Genomic DNA, 25,451 nt, shown 5'->3' on the forward strand with positions numbered 1-25,451 from the left:
TAAAAATAGATGCTGCTTTTCCATTAGTGTGTTTTTAAAAATAAAAACAAAAGGTAAATAAAGGATTGCCTTACTAAATTCGATATGGGTAATTCAATGCTGCTTTACAAAGATAGAACTAAAACTGTTTTTATAGCTCTGTGAATACACAGTTAATTCATTCATAATTACTTCATTTAGCATGGTAGCACTAGGAGAACCAGCTGGTAGCTGTGTTTCAGAAATTTTCAGAACTTTTGAGGAAACAAATCATAAGCAAATATTTTTGCCAAAAATCTGTTTATATTTGATCATTATAAACAATAGAGGGTATGCACAAAAAATGGATGCAAAGTTCATGCAAAATTCCTGTAAGTACTCTTCAAATAACCTCATAATGTACAGTCTGTGCTGTACCTGGGCCGCAGCACCTGTTTTTAGGAAAAAATATAGCTACATTTAATAAATTAAAAAATGGGAGAATGCAGCAAAAGCCTTTGCAAGTAAGAGTGTACATATGCTTTGATAGAGTGGCCCATAGATGCTTCTGGGACATCACTGTTTTTTTATTACCATTCTGGATGTATCTGCCTGATGCTCCAACCTGTGGAATATTAACATACACCTGGCTGTCTGGATTTGTAACATATCTAAATCCTTGTATTGACAGGGATTTTCTTTCCTGTTTTCTTTTGTCTCCTCAATCTGCCAGCTGGGACGTCTGTAATTTACCATACACCTCAGTCCAGCAGCCTAGGCTGGTATAAATTCAAGTCTGTGTGTTCAGTTCATGTGCTTCAATTCCTGCAATTGTTTTCAGCAGTTTCCACCAAGGGCGTGCTTCGCTTTGAGAACACAGAGCTCCATTCATCAACTTTCATTTTTATTATGTACTACTGACAATGCGGACAAAGGGAGAAATTCAAACCATCTAAATTCCACCTAAAATATAATCCAGTCAGACTTCAGGCACCCAAGTCTCAGAGAATGATTCGACATGTCTACTCTGAAGCACCACCTAACCCCTCGTGGCACCTAAAATGAATCATTTTTATCACAAATTTCCTGTGGCATCCGGGCATAAGTTCCAGGGAAGCTCAGAAGCACCATGGCTTCAGCAGCCAGGCATTTAGCTCCCACCCAAGCTTCATTGTGATTCAGAGATGAACGTACAGATGCCTGAGCTCTGCCTCTGTCCTGAGGTGCCTAAACCATTGCCTGTGCTTAAATCGCACGTAGTAAACTTGGACGGCCCTGAATTCAACACAAATACCAACAATCATGATCATTTTAAGTGTAGAAGAGGAGAAAAAGGCCTTTTTAATAGTCTTGAAGGTTAGAGTAGTCCAGGAAGGATACCTGATTTGGATTGTCCTAAGCTAAGGAAGCTCAACGGGAATGGGGGAACTTGGGTGTTGTCCCCCTGTTAACACATTTCCTGGGGAAGAAAAACTTTCATCGTTTTCTCTCAAGTATGATTATGCAGACACTTGAGACACTTTTGTCCAAGGAACCATAAGCATCCCCTGTATCAGAGGTGCTAAGGATACTCTCATTTGCATGTTTCTGTTAACCTGCAAATTCTTTCTTGTCCTCTTCTTTATAGATGAATTGAGACAATTACTAATTACTACCTATGTTCTGCAACGTTAGAGCTTTATTAAGACCTGTTATCTCCTTTACTGCTTTTGGCTTAGACACCAGGGAGTGCTACCCTAAATTAACGTTCTCTGTATATGTGTTTTACATCTGTAGACTTTGAGGTGAGGTTGGTTTAGGTTTCCTTCATCCTTGTTCTCTATCCTTATTGCTCTTGCTGTGTGCTGCATAGAAAGAGTAAATACTCTGTGAGGAAGTACTTGTTGAGCTGTGGACCTGTGGAACAACTTGGTTTTGTCTTTTACATTAGTGTTTAATGCTGCTACTTTATTGTTTTCACCCTTCATGTGACATCTCATTAATCTTTCATGGCAATCCTTTTTACATGCTGGCAGATGCAACCAGGTGAAATAGTATATTAAGCATTCAAAGCCTGAATTTCAAGTTCAGTATTCTGAGATTTAAATTTATCTATTTATTTATTTTGCTTTTCTCATGTTTCAGAATGAGGTTTTATGTTAATGTTTCTGTTCCAACTTCCCCCCCATCAGATGTCATTTTATATTTATTGTTTAGAACACACATGTACCATGTGTATTTCTGAAGAATCTTTAACTGAGCCTTACCGAGTAGAAGATACAATGGGAGTAATGCTAAAATATTGCTATACTATCTTACTGATCATCTATAGCTAAGTTATTTCAAGGGTAGATGCATGCTTTTTATTCTATTACATTCAATTCAAGCCTTTCAAGAAGTAAGAACGTAAGGGAAATTATATATAGCAGTAGATATTATGCTAGTTTTCTAAATATTTTATCCCTTGATTTATTTATTTATTTTTATTTTTTTTCATTACAGCATTCACCATCTGGTTGGAGGGCTTGAATGTAAAGCACATACTTTTAAGCATCTGTTAATGACTTTTTGGTAACAAAGGAATATGTTCATATAGTTATACAGTGAGAACACTAACTGGAGAATGAAGACTGTTTTTGTTAAGTTAGGTCTTTGATATACAGTAGTTCATATATGGAATTTATGCTATTTGACACTATGCTGTTCAGGTAGCTGTGAAGTATGGTCTTACATTGTCTTCCTAAGAAGATTAGTGTGAAGTGGTTTTCTCTGTTGCTGTATTGTTTTTTCTGAAGCATGGTGTATCACCTTGGTCTATTTGACAGTGTTGATTTGCTGTTTGTTTACACCACTTTTACCCATACTGTAATAATTTCACTGAGCAATCTAAAGTTCTTTGTGACATAGCCGGTATTTTTAAAAGATCATATGAAATACATTTTGTAGGTTCTAAATTGGGAATGGTGAGCACATTGAAGGGTCGCATCATAAGACACTGTAGGCTGGCTACCTGCTTGCTCAGAAAGCTGCTGTACCAAAAAGGAGCAGATGCTGGTGCTGAGTGCCCTTGTGGAGAAAAAGGACAGCTATATTTTGAGCTGTCCTAGCAAGTGTAGGTCCAGTAGGTCAGGGGAAGAGACAGATCATTTCCCTTTCTTTGACACTTATGAATCCACATCTGGAGTTCGGTGTCTAATTTGGTGCTCCCCGACAGAGGAGAGAAAAGCTGACTGGGGCAAGTGCAGTGGAGGCTCAAGACGGTCGGGAGGCTGGAACCCATGATGTGTAAGGAGAAGCCAAGGGAGCTGGCCTTGTTCAGCCTGGGGAAGAGGAGGCTCAAGGAAGACCTCATCGCTGTACATTATGGAGAGGCCAGAAACAGACTCTTGTCAGAGCTTCATAGTCAAAGGTCAAGAGGCAATGGGCACAAGTTGTAGCAAAGGAAATTCCAAATGGATCTTGGAAAAAAATCACTGTGTGGGCGGTCAGACACCGGAACAAGTTTCCCAGAGGATTTGTGGAATAATCTCCATCTGTAGAGACTTTCAGAGCTCAGCTGGACAGGTTTCATAGTAACCTGATCTAATTTTCAAGTTCACCTCGCTTTGAGCAGGTGGCTGAATCCATTGGCCTCCAGAGGCAGTCCTTCCTACCTTCCTTTTTTTTTTTTTTTTTTTGAGAATATTCTGAAACAAACTTAAATTTTAGAAGACTAACATTATTGTTTGTTTAGATAACACTTTAAGTGTCAGGGAAGCTTACAGTAATAGGAGACAATGGAAAAAAAAAAAAAAAGTGCTCATATTTACTAGACTATCCATGTCCAGAAATGACTTCTGTCTATATTGCAGACATATCATATCAATCGTGGCTTCTCCTCCTTTCATTTGATGAAGACTTCTGTTCATTTCCCTTCCACAGTTGTCTGCCCTTTGCCCATTAGCACAGACTCCCACGTGTCTCCTAATGTGGAACTTAACTGGGAAAGCAAATTGCTTTTGGAGAGCTAATCAGATGCTCCCACAGTCAGATGTCCTGTGTAGGTTACAGTTGTAAATCTGAGATGCCATGTCCTTGTCTTGTCTCAGATGCTGTGAACCGTAGGCCTGATCCCATGTCCAGATAGTTTACATGAGTGAATATCAGAACAGTAATACTAATGTTCAATGAAGGTATTTTTTTTTTTAATCATAAGCATATTCTTTATGCCATAATTAAAATATAGAGTAGGATGAAATCTTGATCTAAGTCCTGCAAAGTCTGTTCTCTTTTGCCTTGCCTTTTGACACTGAAACATCTGTAACTATGCAACAAAGCATATGGGTGCACTGACTGGGACAGCAGCCAATTCGGTCCTGGGATAAAAACAGGAATCAGGTGATGGAAATAAGCCAAAGGAGTGTGATTCCCACATAAGGGACTTAAAGAGGTGTTAGTCCATAAAGAAGCTCTTTGGCAGGATTTATAGCAGGCCTCTAGACAGAAGGCATTTTTCTTGAGATCCTAAGTGAACTGAAGTGCACTACCTTCCAGGAGGGTGGTGGGATTATTGTCTTGTCAGCTGGTGCTTTCCTCTTTCTTTTTTCTTCTTAAAAATAAACCCTTTGTAGCACATTATGGTATAATTATAATCCCATTTGTAGTTTTACAGAACTAAACTATTTACTTCAAATGATCATGGGATGAAAACCAGAGTAAATTTTTCTGCTGTGTGGGGCCCTCAGGTTTCCTCCATTCTAATCTGTGGCATACCTTTTGCAGTGTAGCTCATTGGGCAACCCAGACTGTTTTCAGCAAACAGCATTGAACCCAACATAAAAAACTCAATGTTAACACTTTAAGTATTTGCACATTGTGTCTGTCTGTAGTTTTCATTTGTCTCACCTCAACCTTAGAAAATAAGTAATTGGGAGTGCAATAGCTTCAAAAAGTGATGACACCATCCCAGTCTGTTGTGCAGAACAGAGGGGGACAATCACCTCACTCACCCTGCTAGCTGCCCCTCTGTTGATGCAGCCCAGGATGCAGTTGGCCTTCTGGGCTGCAAGCGCGCACTGCTGGTTCACGTTGAGGTTTTTGTCCACCAGAACCTTCAAGTCTCTCTCCACAGGGCTGCTCTCAGTGAGTTCTTCTCCCAGTCTGAACTGTCTAGGATTGTCCCGGCCCAGGGGCGCTTGGACATTTTGAACCTCATGTAGTTCAATCGTATAGTTAATGATTACCAGAGTCCACAGAGTTGAGTTACAGACTGATTTCCGTAACATTTTTTCTGAAATACAAACTTTTTAAACATTTCACTGAAATGGTGTTCTACTGCGTTCTGTGATATAGGTAGCATGTGTTTAGAGGCATGAGTGTATTTTATGTAATGAAGGAATAACAAAATCAAATGCAGCAAGACATTCATTCAGAAATGCATTTCTTATTTTTGCTCAAGCCTGATGAAGTTCAGTTGTTCTAATACTCAAGACATCCAAGTCATTGCCCATAGAGGTCACTGGATCTAACCCCCAGCTCAAAGCAGGGCCAACAAGTTAGATTAGGTTATTACGGTTATTATAAGCCATCTGCAGCTGAATTTGAAAGTCTCCAAGGATGGAGTTTATTCCACAAATCCTCCACAAATTATTCCACAAATCCTCTGGGAAAGTTATTCCAGTGTACCAAGCAATAAATTGGGGAAAGCAGTATTTTAAAGTATGTTTATATACTGCACTCATTTTGCAGCACTTCTTTTAAGACTCCTATTTATAGTAACCTAGGATTTAAAAAATAAAAACAATATAAATCTTTAGTCATTCTTATAAATAGAATGAATTGTACTTTTGAGCTTGGGGAAGCAAAATGAGGCACTTTTGAACACTGAAGCCAGTGAATTTGTATGAGTGCGAGTGAGCATTTGGCTCCTTATTTTCACCAGGTATTATTTCTGTTTGTTCCTTTTAAGCAATGTTTATATGTGCATAAGAATAATGAGAACTCTATTTTTCTTTCTCTTTTCCTTCTTTCTGTTGTAGGCAAGTATTTCCAAATGGGCTTCCTGAAGAATACTCTCTAGTTGCTACGTTCCGTCTACGGCGAAATACCAAGAAAGAGCGTTGGTATATATGGCAAATTTTAAATCAGCATGACACTCCTGAGGTTAGAGTTGTCTTTGATTTTTTCTTTTTTTTTTTTTTTTTAATTAAGTGTTTTTGTTTTTTTTTTCCACGTAATATGGCAAATATCACTTTGTGGATGTTTTACCACTGAATTGAGCTACAGTTTACAAATAATAGACAGACTGATCTGAAATAGTTTATGATTTATTATAGGAATGGCAAAAAATTAAGAAAATTTATTCAGTTAAGACTATGAACAAGGATAGAAGACATGCTTGATTTATAGCTGATATATTTTTACAAAGTTACATTAAAAAATGCTTCATAATTCTAGTCCAATCTGTGTAATGAAAATATTTTTATTACATACAGCTTATGTATGGCTTTAACTCTTCTACTCTAACTTTTAAATGACTGCTTCTTCTATTTCATTTTGCTTTCAGATCTCTGTCCTTCTGGATGGTTCAAAAAAGGTCGTGGAATATATGACCAAATCCGCTCAGGGAAATATACTGCACTACACTTTTAAGAGTCGAGAAATTTATCCATTGTTCGATCGGCAGTGGCATAAACTTGGTATTAGCGTGCAGTTGGGGATCATTTCCCTCTATTTGGATTGTAATTTAATTGAGAGAAAGCAGACTGATGAACAATTCACCATTGACTTGCAGGGAAGGACTCTGATTGCTTCTCGTGCTGCAGATGATAAGCCTGTAGATGTGAGTAGTATGAAAGCAAAATTGGAAGACTTGAAATCATGTTTTATCCACACTTCTACTGACAACCATCATAAAGAATTTGGTAGGGAAAAAATGGTTCAAAACAGGTTATTAATTTTGAGTGGGAATTCTTAATTTACAATCTTTGTCTTTTTTTCTAAACAACATTAAGTGCTGTAGAGTCCGCTAAGGCAAACCTTCTGTTACCAAAGTAACTACAAAAACTCAGTCCTGGTTTCAAGAGTCTATTTTTCTGTATTTACTTTGGAGTCACAGCTATGTAGTTACCATAGACACATTATTACACTTAATAGATGACTCCTGTAGTAATTTTTTTTCTTTTAGTTTTTATGAGATTTAGCTATTAGGATGACAAATGCAAGTTTGTATCAGTCATCTGTTACGGTTTGTCCCTCTATGATAAGCAGAAGACACCCCCAAAAATTAGATTGCCTATGTTTCAAGGTTGTATCACTTTCCAAGGTAATTCAGCTATGCCGACATAGGAGCACCTTGTTCATAGTTGCTGCTCCTTCCTCCAAATGAGAGGGATGAGGAAGTGGCTGAATGTGCATTTCCTGAAGCCTTTGATGCAAGTAACTGACTGCATGTGCAGCTGACAATTGTAAAGTAGTCCCTTTCCTCCACCCCTTCCTACAAAACACAGTGGGCAAGATCTGCTGAATGAAATGCAAATGCAAGGAAAGTAAGCTGCTGTGGAGTGTTGCTGAAGAAAGCAAGCTGTTGCCTCATCTATAGATAAACAGGGTAATATGGAATTACCCAAGGCAACCCTTTAATATTATGGGCTTTGTTCTGTTCCAGAAATATCCTCCTCTCTTTCCTTGTATAGAGAGCTCAGAGCAAGCAATTGGAAAGTTCCAGGAAATGTCATTTTGTTTTAAGTATACTGACATCTTGTTACCAGGTTTAAAGCATCTGGTTTAGAGTTTATAGTGGCCATTTGAAAGTTTTAGCTTTATTACGTACACTGAACAGTTCCAGATGAAAATAACATTATTGTAACTGCAAGCTAGCATTGTAAGAGGAATCCATGCTGTGAGGTGCTGAAACCTTTAGCCAGGGATCATCAGAGCTCTTATTTTGTAAGGCCAAGTTCATACTTCATTTTATTTTGTAAGACTGAGTTCAAATTTATTTCAAATTTATATACCATCTCCTTATTTCCAAGTAGCACAGAGGAAAAGTAACAAGTGCTTTTAAACTTGTGTTGGTTACAGCACAGGCTGGATAATCCCGAGTAGAAGTTGGCAGTTGGGTTTTCCATGCTTGTAGAAAAACATGGGCATAAAGCTGATGAAAGCAGCAGAGTAGATCCTGTAGTGACACACTTCTCAATACCAAGTGCAAGTGAAAAAATAAGAGAACACAAAGCAGATGCAGAAGGAGACATCCTGTAACAAAACTATTCTGTGAAATTAGGCCCTTCTTAGACCTTCCTGTAAGTAACTGTAAGTCAGTGCAGTCCATGACGTGTTTGGACTTTCGTAAGGGCTGGGCAGGGCAATATTAACCAGTTAAAATTAGATGCTGTTCATCTACTCTAAATCTCTAAAACAGAAGTCTTACATAAAGAATTTTTGCTCTTCCGACAATTTAGTGGCAAGGTCCAGGCAAAGTTCTGTCCAAAGTGATGGAAGATACGTAGGACATATAGCTTGTCAAAACTTTACACTAGTTCACTGCAGGAGAAAATTATATTCCTGAAAAGAACATTTGCAGAGAATATCTAGAGGATTAAAATGCCCATGTAGTCATACTAAGTGCAACACAGAGGGCCGCAATTTACATGAAGGTAAATGAAATCTAAAACGTGTTTTAATTCGAAGTGAGGGACTGTGTAATTTGTTCCTTAAGTGAGAAAATGAACAATTGTGGGATTTTTTGGTATTTGCAGTATTTCAGAAATATACGCTGTTTCAGAGAGAAAATTTATTACACCAAGATTAGAAAATACATGCCATAAGACATTTTTTACATTTCACATAAATCTCTTCTCCTGTATTTCTTAATAGATTGAACTTCACCGCATAACAGTTTATTGTAATCCAAACATTGTAACAGAAGATACGTGTTGTGAAATATCTGCCGAGCTGGTAAGTTATTATTAAAATACAAGTGGTAATATAAAAGAAATTATTTCATTGTTTCTTACTAAAGATTATAAAGAAATTGCGATGGAAGTGTTAGAATAATTACCTCCTGAAAATTAATCCTGTATCTGGAGTCATCATGCAGTATTTCTTGTTACCAAAACAAATGGCTTAGTGGATCTTCAGTAGAAGGCACTAGGTGCTGCTAGTGCTTTTTAAATGCATTTCTTAACATTGATTAGTATCTAATTAGTAACTGAGGAAGTCTTAGAGAGTAGGAAACAAATCACTGCCATTACCTGAGAATGACATCAAATAACAGAGAGGCCATTTTAATAACAATTGTATCTACTCTAGCACTGTAATTAATAAACAAAGCCCATGAAAGTCTCTGCATGACAGTGGAAGGGAAGAAAAGCAGGAGGGTATTGAGAGTGTTTCCCTTATTTCAATGTAATAACATGGAAGAATAGGTGTTCTGTAATTGGCAAATACTTTCTTCTTTATAGTGCATGTGCTGGGAGGTGTATGTTGTTTAACGTAAGGGAAAACGTTCATTTAGTTTAGAATTCATTTTTCCCTTTTGTTTGGATAGACTGAATCGGTATAAACTGGAAGACTAGAATTATAGAAATGCTAGAAGTTATATATGTGAATAAATGTTTTTGCTAAATTAAGTCCATTTGGAGGGAAAAAAAAAAAAAACTCCAAAAAAAACCCTGAACATTAAAATATTGCTTTGTTAGTTGCAAACATCTAAGAGAAGACTTCTCGAAGACCACGAGCACCATCACCTCTCAGCCTGCAGTCAGCAAAGTCTAGTCCTTCTTGCAGGTCTTATTGATCCTGTGTACAAAGAGATGGGAGAAAGGGGTGCTCAAATGGAGAGAGAAAGCTGCCTAAGAGCAGAGGAGGAGAATAGTTTGTCGGAACTGACAACTGATAGGTGATCAGAAGCATAAAGGGGCTAGATCTAACTTATTAAAGGGAATTTCAATGTTAAATATTAACTTTTTGTTAAAATATACCTCAAATATATTCACACTGATAACAGTGCAGGCTTCCTCTTAAATTTATGAGCTTATTGCTAGGTGAAATAAATGAGTTTTTTTCTGTAAGTTTCACTTCGTGCACAGAAATAAAATTTGTTCAACAGTTATGCCACAGTAACAGAAAAGAAAATACAAACCATAATTATATATGAACACAAAAAGATCAGGGATATGCTATATTGATAAAATGCTAAGCACTCATTCAGCTGTTTAGATAAAAGCACTGTCAGTATGTCTTAAGTTGAAGATATAAAAATAATGGACTACTCATTAATGACTTTCATATTGAAATCAGCATTACATTTTCTGATTCTTTTTCATGACTTCCTTACCCATTGTAAGAGCTAAAATTTCAGTAATATAAGGGAAGGAATTCATCCTTGGTTACGAATTTCTAGACTAAGATGTAAATCCTGTTGGAATTTCTTTGACAAGAAGGCTCACAGGAGACCTCATCACATCTTGATGAGAGTTTCTAAAATTTTTCAGGTTCTGTTGACTTGTCTGGTAGTGTATCTTCAAATCGGCTCAGCTCTCATAAGTTGCAGGAAGCTGAACAGTGGTGTCAAGGCCTTTTGTTTATTTCCAAACTCTGTACGTCCGAGGTATTTCATTATTTAAAAATAAATAAATAAATAATTTTCACTCACTCTGACATTATGCATTTTGGGGAAGGGCGAAGGACAGGACTGGGAAATTCTTTTTTTATTTTTTTTTCCAATGAGCACTTTCTGCTTTCACTTCTTATAATTTTGAGAGGCTTTCTTTGTATGTCTGGACTGTTTTGCAAGAAAGAATTGGGACAATCAGGTCTGTTTTAACCAGCAGTGATTTCAGTACAGAAGGATCACAGTGTCTAGGCTATGTTTAACTACAGCTTTTCCCTCTGTTTGGCAGTTGTGGCATCTCTGTAATGTGCTATGTACAGTAGTGTTAAAACAGAAAGTAAGTTAAAAGGAGTGTTTGGATGGTATTTATCTATTCACCAAAGTGGACCAAAAATCAGAAAATCTTGTTTTTATTTTAGTGCCCACATGAGGACAGATTACTTGCTACTACTTCATCACCAGTGACTGTTCATGCCAGCAAAATATACACACTTCCAGGAACACAGCAAGAATCTAGAGACAGATGCCACTGCTTTCCAAATAAAGTATGAGGTTTTCCTATCACTTTTTAATGCATCATGCTGTTTAATCCTGATAGGTATTAAAAAAAATATCTTGGTTTTCTTTTTGTAGTTATCTAAAATATATTACTATCTTAGAATGTTGTACATTGTATTTTGTAGTGAAGAAACAGTACATTTTAACTTTCATTTTAAAATTAGAGTTACAGAGGGCTATAAGTTTTTGTGGTTTCAGCACACACACACACAAAAAAAAACTGTATCAATAGTAAAAATGAGAATTACTACTAAGACATTATGTTTAGAATAAATATTTTTACTTCAGAATAAATAATTTTCTACCTACTGTGTTCTTTCAACCCTTCTGGACATGGCACTACATTTATTCCGATTCATTTGTTTTGTTAGGCTTTTGTGATTAAGACAAGGAATTCAAACCAAATATGTATTCTGGAGCTGCTTCTTTGTTGATTTCTTTTTTCTTTCTTTTAAAATCAGGGAGAAGCAGGATTACCAGGAGTAGCTGGTTTGCCAGGCCAGAAAGGAAGTAAAGGTGAAAAGGTAAATAGTAATTGCATTCTCTCTTTCAAATCTTCATCTGTGGCTTTTTCTTCTTTAGCAGATGGAAACATCACAGATGTTGTTATTCCATAAAGGGATCTTTTTATATACAGGTTAAATCCTTTTTCAGTCAGTCCCTGGTTCTAAGCATGGCCTTCCTGCCACACAGCCTAGAGCTGTCTCGCTCTGGGATCCGCTCCCACTCATGAATTCCATGGAACACAGTTTACTTGCCCATGAAGCAAGCATACACCAAACACTGACAGTATATTGTCTCTTCTCATTATCTAAACACAGAGAAGTCATGTATGTCATCTACGGCAAGGATTTGCCACTACAATGTATGTGTTTGCTGCTGAAGGCCAGAATCCTGTGCGGTGGATTAATCTTTTCAGTGGTCAGTGGCAGAGTAAGAATTCACTGATATGACCTCAGTACTTGTGTTCTTTGACATCGCTTTTTCCTGAAACTTTCTAAATTGTAAAGAGAGGGGGGCCTGGCATTGGCAAACTCCTGGGACAGCCCAGTTGGTGCGCCTTTCTGTGGGTGTATTCCATATCGTTGTTCTGTAGTGCTTACTGTGAAATTCTTGTGCTATTGAGCTTGGGGCTTTCCTAGAAATGAAGGTCATTAGGACATGTCTGGGAAGTGTTTTTATTGTGTTCATAGAGGTGCCAATTTGAATAAACTACTGTAGGTCAGTAAGAAATGCAGTGGATAGGAATTTTGAGTTGAGGGTGAGAGGAAGACACCTGGAAAGTCCTAGTCCAGCAGTTTGGATGGAGATGTCCTAATCCACCATCCTCCCTTACAGCACACTGATTAGTTAGTATGTGATCTGAAACAGCTTGTGAAGACATCTAGCACTGTTCCTAGGGCAGCAGTACCCATCTGAAAATGGTCCAGTTCTGAAAGGGCTTATCCACACAGTCAGTTGAAATTGAGTAAATTCCTAGATAGTGTCTGCCCTTCCCAACTCCTCCCCTCCAGCATACTTGTCAATTTTGATACTAACTCTGTCTTTTCCCTAGTGGAGAAGAAAGTTCCAATATGTTAGTTTCAGTAGCCTGGCTGAACCTAGAAGGATTCCTGGTAGCCTCCAAACTTAATCACCAATTTTTACTGATCTTAGATCTGAGTATAAAGCACAATTATCTTTGTTAAGAGCTACCCTATGTTACCAAACTCTCATTGCATTGATTTGAAAACCAACCAACAGTCAATGAATCCTTTCAACTTCAATGCATCACTGATAGCAAATTGCACAAGACCATGTGTGTCATGGTTGTTAATTACAAAGTTTTCATTTTAGAGGGCATCTTCTCTGATATAAAACTAAAAACCATTAAGCTTGAAATCAATGAAAAATAAACCTTTCTAGCTTTATACAAATAGATATTTTTTTTCTGTTTACTGCTACTTGTAAATCCAAATTTGAACAGGTTATCACCAGCCACTCCAATATTTCATTGAATCTTCAGAGCCTGAGCAGGATTATGTGCATCCAGCAACTGATCTGATCAGAACTGATAGCAAATTGACATTTGTTACTGAAAAAGTCAGTTGATTAAAGTCAGAGGTAGTACAGCAAACAGCTAGAAAGCTGTGTAGTTTGAACTTTCCTTATAATTCACCAGTACTTGCTACTTCCTAGCTTTAAGACTTTTTTGTTTTGGGTGTTGCGGGGGTGCAGGTTTGGCAGTGTGAAGGAGCCATGAGAAAGAAATTACTATTCTAGGGCTGTTCCATCAGCCAGTAACTCCCACAGAGGTAACAGTATTCTGTAGGTCCACTGGAGAAGTCAAACAGTGCAAACACTTGCAGATGAACCAAAACATCTGCTCTCTCCCTTGATGATATAAGTCTTGCTTCTTGTTGTGTGGTGTCAGCTCGCTTAATGACTTGAAAGCTTGGAAATGCATGGTTCAGTTTCTCTCTTTTCTGTGATTTCTGCAGTGAAACCTTTCACACTGTATTCTGTCAAAACACTAATTCAACAGTAAGGGATATTTCTAGTGTCTTAAGTCACGTTATTCGTGTGGTTAAACGGATGGTCTCACTGTTGACTTCTGAGAGCAAATGAATACTACCTACCATAATGGAGCTGAATACCACATTCTCTGAGGCTTTGGCATCACTTTTGCTTCTGCATTTGTGCAGGTTTTCTGTACCACTTGCTATTGATGATGACCTTGTTGCATCAATAATTAGAGATGGACAAGCAATATCCCAGACCGTTCCGGACATTCAAAATATATGATTTATTGCCAAGTGATGTACAGGAGAGTAACAGACTGTGGTTAGATGTTTTGTAATATGTTTCACGTGAAATAGGTAGCTTACTGAGGACTTTGTTGGCCAGGTTTTCAGTCACAAAGCAAAAAGGGTTTCTGTAAGTTTTCTGGTGGTTCTTCAGCCTTTGCTTCCCACTTTGCTTGTGCTCAGCTTCTCCTCCTACTGTTTATTTTGCTTCTAAATCAAATTAATAGCATCCAGGTAACTACATTTAAATGTCCTTGCCATGGCAGCATCCAAGTAAAAACAAGTTACTGGTAGTTTCTGACTTTTTTCCTAGAAAATTTCTATATCCATTGATGTCATCTTTTGTTCAACCCAACATTGCTTATTCTTTTATTTACATTGTCTCATTCCAGTTTTCCACCCGCCCTAATTAAATGTATGACTGAATTTACATGTCTTTTTGTTGGGATGGGATTGGTAAGAAAGTCTATGCGTATTCAAATTGGTGTTAGGCTCTATTCGAGCTCCCCCAAATTGCCCTTTTCTTCAGTCTACCCTAGTTGTTCCTTCAGATCAGACTATGTTTTGCCTGTTCAGGAATACCTGCATTATCACCAGTACAAAGCATGACAGCTGATAAGCCCTTTTTAGGCATTTTGAATTTAATTATTAGCCTTTTCTCGCTTCATTCCTGTATGCTTGGCAGAACTCATCGTAGTACTTCTGAAGGGGTCAGCGCCAAAGACCAAAGTGTGTTGTAGGCCCAAATGATTAATGTGCCATGTTTTCACTAGAATAGGCATTTATGCAAATATTGATGTATTTCTGGCAAGCTTCAATAGCTACACAGAGGAACACCACTGATCAAAAGTTATTCCACTTGTTTGAAAGGCCTTTCTACTTGAACATCTCACCTTACATTATGGCTTCATTAAGACATTCATTAAGAGTACAGTTCTTCACTCAGGAACAGAAGTACCTCCCTTAGCTTTGAAAAGGTGCTTCAGGGGTAGAGGAGCTGTTCTGTTTTAAGTCTGTCTTTCTTGCTGGAAGACCAGACTGTTCAGTTTGATACCACACCACTTACTATGTGGGAAAAAAAACAAAACAAAACAGCAAACTTGCCTCAAGGGCAGTAGTCCCTTTTATTTCTTGTGCAGGCTTGGAATCAGCAATGTTTGCTCTGAAGGGTTTTATTTGCCTGGAGATCCAGATTTCCCAGCTACCCGCAGCAGGGGACAACCTCCTGTCTGAATAATTTAGACTTAGAAAGTCACCAGAACCAACTTTGTTTACTGTTTATTGGTTTAAGCACTTGAAACACACATTTTAGACTACCCGATAGCTTTTTCCCATCCGATGAAAACTGAGAGGCAGCAGCAGCCAGTTGTACCATTTAGGTTATCCTTGAGTAATATTCTGTGTTACTCTCATGGTAGGTTAATTCTCAGCACAGTGTATTTCACAAGTTTTAAGTGCTCAAAAGTCAGATGGAGCTCTCCCGTGATTTAATGCATTTTGATGTATGTTCTGTAGAGATAGGCTTCTGCTGCTGCTGAGCCGAGTGAGAAATGAACCATGTTTTCTGTTTTGGAAGCAAATTATACTACTTTAGCATGATATATTACTACTCAGACTCTTAAAAACATATTTATTGCTGGTAAAAGTCTTTTGATCATGATGTCAAGGTCCCATTTGGCCCTCAACATGTAGAAAATCTTCAGAAAGGCAGAATATGGATGGCAGTAATTGAAATAATTATATATATACTGAATATACAAACAGTTTTTCTCTACTGAGGAGGCTACAAAATTAATTGTATGTTAAGTAAGCTTTGTAGCCACAAAAGATTTTAAATAGAAATCCAAAGAGAATTAAAAATTTAAATTTATTATAATAAACCATTACAAGCTGTGTTAATAGATCATTTGTTAATGCTGCAAGCACTGTAGGGAGCAAAAAAACAGAGGCACAGTGCTTTCAAACGTTAAAGTGCCTATTGATGCACACCATGAAGAAGTTTATTGCTATTCAAGCGTGGTTCATTAATTTATATTTTAATTAAAGAAAAAGATGTTTAAAATGCTATTTTAGGCTTGGTAGAAATAGATTGATGCAATATTGTTGCACTGAGAAAATATTTATGATAGAGTGATTAGAAAAAAGAACTTACGGAGAACAAATGAGGTGTCTGACTGCTTTTTCTGCCTGTTTTCCTTATTAGTCTTCCTTTCTTCCTTCTCTGTCATTCCTCTTATAACCCAGGTTTATCTGATTCCATCTAAGGCATATCTATTATATTACACAGCCTTGAGAATAGTTCCTTTCTGGTCTGATTTTCATTGCAAGGCTTATTGATAGACTCAGATAGGGACCTAGAGACTGGAATGCATGAAAAAGAAAAATTTCTTGGGCAAAATATGGCTGGCTGTCAGTGGTAACGAAGGGATTTTCTTAAGTCAGGAGTTGTCAGAGTACTTGGTAGACTCAAATCGTATAATGGGGCAGAAGAAAACACTCCACACACAAACAGAAAAGAACTTATTGCTAGTCCTACTTAATATTTTAACTGGCTAATGCTCCAAATTATCTAATTGATGTGGAAAAGCATCATTAGTAATACAGTTCTTAAAAACAACAGCAACAGAAACAAAACTCTCAAATATTCACCTTACCGTATTCACTATTCCAGTATTCACGTGAGTTCTCAGAATGGCAGCAAAAGTCTTCCCCAAGAAGAACAGAGAGGGTGGCAATGAATCCTCAGCACTCGGAGGTGCTCAGAGGGTTGGGGGCTGTCACCCCTCCCCACCGGGGTCATGCCCAGAGCTGAAGCTGAAGCAGGGCAGCAGCAGCAACTGGGCCCCCCAGTACCGGGGTTAACCACTCGAACAGTGACAATGCCGAGCCCCTCACTGCCGGGTCAGCACACAGCCAGGAGGCTCCTACTAGGAATAACATGAGTGATATGGCCGGGGCTATATACTCTCTGCTTCTACCCCAGTGGCAGGAAAACACTGGAGTAATGCCACACAGAGAAGTTCCCAGGCTCATTCACAGAGTGGCTGAGGTCAGAAGAGACCTTTGGAGGTCATCTGGTCCAACGCCACTGTTGAAGCAGGGCCACATACTTTTTGGGATGAGTTTTCTCTCTCACCATTGGCAACTTCTCTGAATCTGAACTGATTGTATTCATCAACTAGAGTTCCTAATGAGTTGTCTTTTTCCAGGTCTAAATACTTCTATGACCATTTTATAATCATGAGAATATATATCTGTCTGTGCATCTAAGTTTTAATACTTCTTAGTTATGTAATTTCTTACAGGGACTAGCTCTGATGTTAATTATACAGATGGCATATGTGGTATAAAGGATGCATTCTTTATGTTCCCTACTTTGCCTTCCACTTAATCACTTTTGGAAGTAACTGTCTACAGTGCAGTCTACTGGGAACAACTCTCTTCAGAGTGCTGGCATTTCTTTCTCGATAATAATACATATTTTCTTACCTGGACATTTCTGATGCTGCTGGCGCACATACCTATGCAGAAACGAAAACTGGGAAAGCCAGTTTAGCTAAGCAACTCTTAAAAAATCTAAATAGATTTGTTTAAGGAGCATTTTGAGAACTGACTTAGGTTCTTTATTTTATCTGAATGAATATGTCCTCATTGTAGACAAGAGCAGTATTGTAATGTAGTACTCTAGCAGTGTGTGCTCTATGCCATATTCATGTCACTCTTTCTATTTATTAAATGCATTGGCTTTTATCTTACGTTAAAATCATGACCTGGTTAGTACCGAAACTTGCTGAAAATATTTTACTCCTCTCAAAATTTTTTGTAGAATTTTTTTTCTAGATTAAATATTAGTGTGTTACATTAATCCCACTCCATATCACGATGTAAACATATATTAAATTATTTTGTCTCTTAAATGGCAAATGTATGTGTTTAAATAAAATATTGTTTTAAAATTAAGTTTTTTGGTTTTATATGAGAAAGACTGTGATTTGTTAATTTAAATAACTATCTTTCTCATTATTACCACATTTAGTCTTAGGCTATTATTGCTATACATAACTCATCAGTAATAATGTCTGATATAGGTACTGTATTTTGTGTTTGCTACTAGCATAGAACTTACAGTTCCACAACAAAAGCATTAAATAATGGCTGAATGGCACAAAAATATAAAGGTCAAGTGCTTTTGAAACTCTGAATCATCAATGTAACAAAATAATCACAAGTGTAATACTGCAGGTGGTCTCAGATGTGCAAAATCGGTTCCACTTCAAATAGATGGCTGATTGGCATCACTGGAAAGAAGCATGTTTGCTGTCTACAATCTCTTTTTAAGAATTGGGCTTGGCTTGGCTTTATGGAAAGTTGACAGAACATTTTGGTGTTTGTCAGCCTGAGCCTGCTGAATTTCCACACTGTCTGCTTATGAGCTCACCAAAATAAACCCTGTCAAGAATATAGTAGCCATCCTGTTGTTTGCAAGATGTTACATTCTGGAAAATGTGTTATGGCTTAAATACTTTATCTAATAAATATATTTTGCTGTGTTGAAAAGTATTTTCACTGCTACCCTTAGCAGAAAATCTTAACAGTAGACTTAAAGCTCAATGTACTAATGCTGAATGTTATTATACTGAGTGTACCTCATAGCCGATCATGCCTTCATCGTACTGTCAGCTTTCACTGCTGCCAGCATATATTTCTGTTGGTTTTAGTAGTTGTAAGCAAATGCAATTTTTTATTTGCCTTCTTAATAATTCATTTACATAAACTTAGAAGGCTCAGTTGCAGTGTGTGTTGGGAGTTGGTATGCTCTTGTTGAGGTATAAAAAGAGATTTATGTAGGGATAGATGTAGGCCTGGTGGTGCGGAACCCTGTTTTAAATTCTCATTTTATACCTTTGGTATCTGCTATGTGAGAAAGTGAAAATGATGCATGTTCACTTTTGTAAAGCACTTTGAGATCTGCAGATGCAAAGGAAAATACCACTATACAAAAGATAGGCCAAAAAGACTTAAAAATGCATTTGCCTAATTTTTTTTTTCTTTCTTCTGTCCTGCTGCCTGTGTGAACTCTTTTGTAGGTCACACAACATGTAATATCTGATCTTTAAGCTTACTGAACAAAAGTTTGAGAAACTAGAGCCTTTCAGACTGTGGTTATTGAAATCACAGTTACAAGATAGAGTCATAACTTAATGGTCTAATTTGCAATGGTAAATGATTGTCTGCAAGGCAGGGGGTCCATCTGCACTTAATGAAACAGAAATGTAAACACAGTGTGGTTAACTAGTTAGTAAGTCATATAGTTAAAGGTTTCCGGACGTGTACCAGGCCGTGTAATTTTAGCCTATACAGTATATAAAAATACACTACTGGATGTAACAAAGCAGTTCTGGTCTATTAAAATACTTGCAAGTGGCATAAGGGAACAGAGTGTGCACAGATAAAGCTGTCATTCCGTGGATGATAAACCAAGCTAACTAGGGGCCAGTTCAGCTTCTTGTTCTCTCATATTAGTAGTGGGGTCGTGCTATTTGCACATGCAAGATCTTGTGCTACTTTTGAGGCAGAAGTAACTTAGCATACCTATATTAAGGATCCTTCCAATATTTCAAAAAATAGGACATAAAAAATGGCTGATATGCTCCTGCAGAACATTGCTGCTTCTGATCAGTGGTATAAGATCAGATGGGTTGGTGCTCTGCACTTGAGTGCATCTTGTTTTGGTTGATTTGCTCAGCTCATGTTATAAATGAAGGAGTTTTGAGCCAGGTTGCACAGATGCACTTGCTTTATGATGGCTTCTGTGAATAGAATTCAGGAGCTTACAATGGAGGGCAAGGTAAGTTTTATGGGTAGGTGAAAAGCAACATCAGTAGCATTAGGATACGACAGCTTGTTTCAGAGGACACATCATTCTGCCTTCAGAAGAAGGTAACAAGGAAATCTGACCTGTAGCACTTGAATTTATTTATTTATTTACTTCCCTTGAGGCTAAAAGTAAAAATATTGAATTCTCAGCACCTTCCTTAGACTGCAGTGCGGAGCCCTGGATTTGATCCATGGGCTCCCTGGGTAGAGCATAAGGAGAGTTAAGCACTTCAGAGTACACTGTGCTGAGTCAGGAGCTGCTGAGTACACCCTGAAGGGAACGGTGAAGAAAAAACATATTCTAAATCCTTCCTTTACCATGGATTAAATGTTTAATAAATGGCTGGTCTGGGATATAGCAAATATTCTTGCTGTGTACTTTAGGGTCTTCTTGCCAATCTTGATGTTCCTTTCTTAACTTCAGAAAGGTTAATGACATCATTTGGAAGAGAAGTACTGCATTTACACTGAAAAGATGAATGTACTTAGAGTACTCTGTCTGTGAAGCTCTTTCAGTTGTTTTTTTTTTTTGTGTGTGTGTGTGTCTGTATGTGGTGGTGGTGTTTAAGCTTTACAGCAGTGGTTGTCTACTGGTGCTGGTTTCTAAGATGCATAGCTGGTGTCATTGTACTGTAACTACATTACTTAAAGTCACTTTAAAACTGATAGAGACTTAGGATGTAACATAAGAGATTGTTGGGCACTTTACACAGTTACTGTCTCATGTAAAATGCAGGAACAGTCATCTGGATAGGAGCCTGGTCTCCTAGCTCTCCAAAAAGAGACCAGGCTGCTGGGATGCAGATCACTTGTGCATTCTTAACGTTCCTCCTGTAAACTTTGGAACAATTGTACATCCCCTAACAACCAGTGTGCTGCACAGGCTGGGAATACCCATAAGCTGGGGAGGGCACAGGACATGTCTTCTGTGACCCACACAAAGCCTTTCTGTTAGACTGTTGAATTAAAAATCTCCTGTCTGATATGTTGCAGATGAAAAAGAAGTCACTGCAGCACTGTACATGTATCCTGTTTGGGAAGATCGTGAGAAATTGGCATTTGTTACTACAGAGTGGGTTTATTGACAAAGTCAATGAACTTTGCCTAATACTAAGTTTCTGCATATTCTGAATATCAAAAGTTCCCAGGGCCCTGCTTCTTAAAAAATTTGACACTTTGTGAGTTTAGAGGTTGTGGGCACCTCCTCAGCGGGGGCTTTTAGATTTGCAGTTTTGGATTTGGGCACCAAACTTAAGTCTATATCCTATTTTAGGAAGCAATTATTTGTGTAAATGTGGCTCTTGTGCTTCTTCATGCACTCCTTTCATTCAAAGAACAACTTGATGGTTAATTATTTTCAAATCAGTGACATTCTCTTCATAAGGTAGTGAATTACTGCAAAAAAGGGTGTAGAATTTTTTGTTCCCTAGGGAAGTTTCACCCTTTGGTACAAGTAGACAAAACTTACATTTTTTTTTAAGAATAAAAACTGTAATACGGTTTACTGCTGTCCTTATCCTCTAGCGTCTACCTGGCTTTGACTTTTAAACTTTGTAATACATACATAACATTATTAAGCAAAGTTTATGTGCTATATATTTATTTCAATCATTTTTAAGACTCAGCATCCAATTTGCAGCTGCTGGGAGCTTCCACACCTCTCCTGATCAGTCAGTGATTTGTCTCTTAAAACTAAGATTTTCTTACCGATTGCTTACAGTTAGGGTTTTGGTTGCTTTAAGGGAGTGACAGGGAGGGAAAGAGGGACTGACTTTAAACAGTGTCTTTTAAAAATATTGCGTGCATGTGACTTTCAGACCAAGAAAGTCATTATTACATGCACTTCCTCAGAGTTGAATGAACTCGATGCATTGAATTTGGACCTGTTTGGCCTAACTCTAATGTCACAATGAATTCCCTTGAAATCAGCAGACCTGTTTTTTATAGAAACATACATTTACAAGTATTTGTCAGATCAGGGTCTTAATTGATCTTGTAAGTGCTTAAAAAGTACTTATTTTTTTCAGATTTTAGTGTTACATATATGGCATCCTCCTCCATAGTTGTTACATTGCTAAGCAGACAAAACCAGGTCTGCATGGGTAGGAAACACTTTTCTGTTGAATCAGTTATGACCTGAGTAGTAGTTAACAATCTTAGATGTCTTCAGAACTTCTAACTGAACAATTTGTTTTGTAGGGTGAGATGGGTGCAAAAGGACAGGATGGTGTTGCTGGTCTTCCTGGCGAAAAGGTATGTTCTTGTATAGAAGTATGTAACAGGGAAATGTTCACTCTGACAGCAGCTTATCTATAATTACATACATAAATGTGAGGATAGAACGTGTCTGTTGTTAGAAAACTAGCTTCTGCTATGTATACTGCCAGCTTTTTGTAGCACACTCCAACCAATAGTATTCTCTGCACGCGTGCTTTTGTTTTTTTTCTGGGATGGAGGGTAGAGGGATGGGAGAATATACAGAAGCAAGGGAAGCCCACCCAACTAGTAGAGCAGGAAGGAGACATTCTATCCGGCCTGTCACGCAGAGAAGTGGAGGAGAAGGCAGGTCAGCTTGGCTGGCTCTGTGCGAGGACAACTCTACACTAGCCCATAGCAGGTGGTGACACCAGCAGCTAAACTTCCACATAGCTGCCCTGCCATAGGAATGTTGTCCTCATGCCCAGATGGCATGGTGGACATCTGATCCAGCCTGGTCTCCAACACTTGCTGCAGCTCTTCTCAGGTAAGCCCTCCCTGCTCTTTTCTTAACTACTCAGCCTTGCAAAGGAAGCAGGAGTAAAGACTGGTTGCTCTGTTCTTCAATTCCCCGATAACTTGAACTGTGCAGACTGTGGTCTATGGGCCCAGAAAAGAGCTCTTATGCTCTCAACAGGCTGCTAGATAGAGCTTTGAGGTAAACACCACTGATTTCTAAGCAAATAACCATAGCTAAGAAAGCTTATCAACCTCCCTGTGTATTCAAGAAGGTAAGTTTCACTTCATTTCAGGATGTTACCCATTCACTTTGTCCAATTTAAGGCAGTCGTACAGATTTGTTGAGTTCAGAGCTAGTTACCTGTATTAGAGGAAGTGCACTAGTCCAAAATCCTGATATCTTCAGTATAGAGGACAGCCCGCATAACACTGAGGAAACAGTATGTTGCTGGAGATTATAATCATTTCACCTCTTGTGATTTTTTTTTGTTGTTGTTCCACCTATTAGCTGGAAACCACTTAATACATAAATGGATGAAGCTTTCCAGATACATGCATTAGTCCATTGCACAGATTTATTTATTTTTTTTCAGTGGTATCTGTAACATCCTGATTTAAGTCTTCATCCCTCAATACTGTCAATTTAGGTTCTTTTTCATCTTGCACTTCAAGTTTCTGTCCTTTCAGCACCATAAGCAAGTATTCCTTTTTAAGGCAGCTGTTGCTGTGATAAGCTCAAAATTTCAATATTGCACTTGATGGTTGACAAACCCCTTTCACACGTATGCAGCACTTTAGTAATGGCACAGTTTTGTTTATTTAGCAATTATCCACATTTCTAAGCACTGAAACAAGCAAGAATTTCACTTCAACTGTGAGATTTAAAATCTGTAATTACCAGGATATAGAATTATGAAATTGTCTTTCATTTTTACTTACTATTTCTTTCTCAAACTATGTTTTCATTAAAAATAGGAGCTAGATACATGACATTACAAAAGAGATGAGTTAAAATAATGGCATTTGTTGCTTATGCCAACTTATGTATGATAAAAAAGTGGAAAGCAGGCTGCAAAGATGTTCAAAGGACCTTATAGTGTGGAGGAAGTGAATCATAAAGTGGCATGTAAAACTCAGTGAAAATAACCATAAAGCGATGGAAGGAAAAACAAGCCAAAACTTACGTATTTCATATTGGACTCTGGATTAGCTATTACTGTTCATGAAAGTGATCTTGAGATTAGAGGTCAATGAAAACATACACTCACTGTTAACTACTAGCCAAATAAATAAATTGAATTTAGTAAAGATTAGGGAAGAGAATGGAGAACGAAGAAAAGGCATTTTAAATTCACTACTGTTAATAAAACTGCCTTGTGATATATCTTGAATGCTGTATACAGTTCTGGTTCCTACATCTCAAAGTGGATATAATAGCATTGGAAAAGGTTCAGAGGAGGTGTCAAGAGTAATCAGGAGCATTGGGCATCTTCCAATTAAGATGTGGCAATGTGGACTTCAGTTTGAAAAAGTCACAGCGGAGGGGAAATGTGTTGTATTCTATAAAAGTATGCTCTATAGAAGTATCAGTGGAACAGAAAAGATTAATAGGGATTGTATTTATTTATTTCACACTCTTCCATTGAGAGAACTAGAATATCAAATTATCTGATAGCAAGTTCTGAAAGGATAGAAAGGATAGATATTATATCCTTCTGCTTATAACAAAATCAAAGTTGGAACTCTGCCACAGGATTTAAATCATTTGAAAAAACTGATTAGAAAGTTGGTGAAATAAAAATCCACGGAGGGTGTCAAAGATAGACAACACTGCTTCTCCGAAAGTTCTTGAACTCCAAGATGCTGAAGTCTGGGAAACGCACTGGGAAGTCTCTATGGTTGCCCTGTTGTTATACTTTCCATAAGCATCTGTTGTCGCCAAAATTTTGGAGACACACTTGACCAGAGAAAGCCTCACAGAACCATAGAATCATTAAGGTTGGAATAGACCTCCAAGGTCACCTGGTCCAACCATCCCCCCACCACCCGCGTCACCCACTAAACCATGTCCCTAAACACCACGTCCAACCTTTCCTTGAACACCCCCAGGGACAGTGATTCCACCACCTCCCTGGGCAACCCGTTCCAATGCCTGACTACTTTCTGAGAAGAAATTTCTCCTAATTTCCAACCTTCGATTTGATCCAGTTAGACGGTTTTTACTTTACTGCGCTTCCCTCTGTGAGCTAGTGGGAATAAATTGTTGTCTTTCTTGAAAATTACGAAGTGACATTGATTTTCCAGTAAAAGTTGTTATTGCAGTTTCCATGCAGTTTCCATGGTTAATACTGTTTGGGTTCCTTTTTTTTTTCTTTTTCTTTTCTTTTTCTTTTTATTTTTTAGTGCCTTGCAGATTCACTGTGAGTCCAAATCCCAAAGCTCCTGTTAGTTTATATGAGGCTCAGCAGTCAGATCGTATTTAATCTTGAGACACTGTACTTATCCTGAACAGTATACTTTTCCTGAACAGTATAGCTCTTTTAGTTCAGACTACATAAAAGTCATATCACTGTTGCAAATTAAAAATGAACTACTGTGGAATCTGAAACTGGCAAGACCAAAAGCTGTTTAATATATATATATATATATGTTTATTTTGTACATACATAGCTAGATGAAACTGAGATACAGCCACCTGCTTTATGCTAGCCTGAGTTGTCATGTCTATGTAGAGTAATATAGGGCTGGATGGAATTATTAGCATCTTTATGGAGGTTGAATCACTTTATTTTCCTTATATTATGAAAGGTATTAACATGCTCTGTCTCTCAGCTGATGCGTCAAGAGCTGTGTGAATTTGTGTGTCTGCTATTTTTGAGCTCTTTTTTTCTGGGGTGTTCTGGATGCTGGAAATGTACATGGATTCAAAGACAACTGAACAAAGTAAAGGAAGAAAAATCCTCTGAGAACTGCTAAGTACAAAG

General features: G+C 37.8%; 1 protein-coding gene across 8 annotated transcripts in view; it reads left to right on the forward strand.

The window, feature by feature from the left end:
* Nucleotides 1–25,451, forward strand: part of COL19A1 (collagen type XIX alpha 1 chain) — a 202,161-nt gene that overhangs the window by 25,730 nt on the left and 150,980 nt on the right. For 7 of the 8 annotated variants that reach the window (XM_040552558.1, XM_040552557.1, XM_040552554.1 and 4 more), the window contains 6 exons: nt 5,955–6,078; nt 6,482–6,757; nt 8,794–8,874; nt 10,951–11,076; nt 11,551–11,613; nt 21,952–22,005. In XM_040552558.1, the coding sequence (XP_040408492.1) occupies nt 5,955–6,078; nt 6,482–6,757; nt 8,794–8,874; nt 10,951–11,076; nt 11,551–11,613; nt 21,952–22,005 (724 nt within the window). The remainder of the gene's footprint in view (nt 1–5,954; nt 6,079–6,481; nt 6,758–8,793; nt 8,875–10,950; nt 11,077–11,550; nt 11,614–21,951; nt 22,006–25,451) is intronic. The other variant, XM_040552559.1, reaches the window with a different exon arrangement.

The sequence above is a fragment of the Cygnus olor genome, chromosome 3 (genome assembly GCF_009769625.2).
Source record: "Cygnus olor isolate bCygOlo1 chromosome 3, bCygOlo1.pri.v2, whole genome shotgun sequence".
Lineage (NCBI taxonomy): Eukaryota > Metazoa > Chordata > Aves > Anseriformes > Anatidae > Cygnus > Cygnus olor.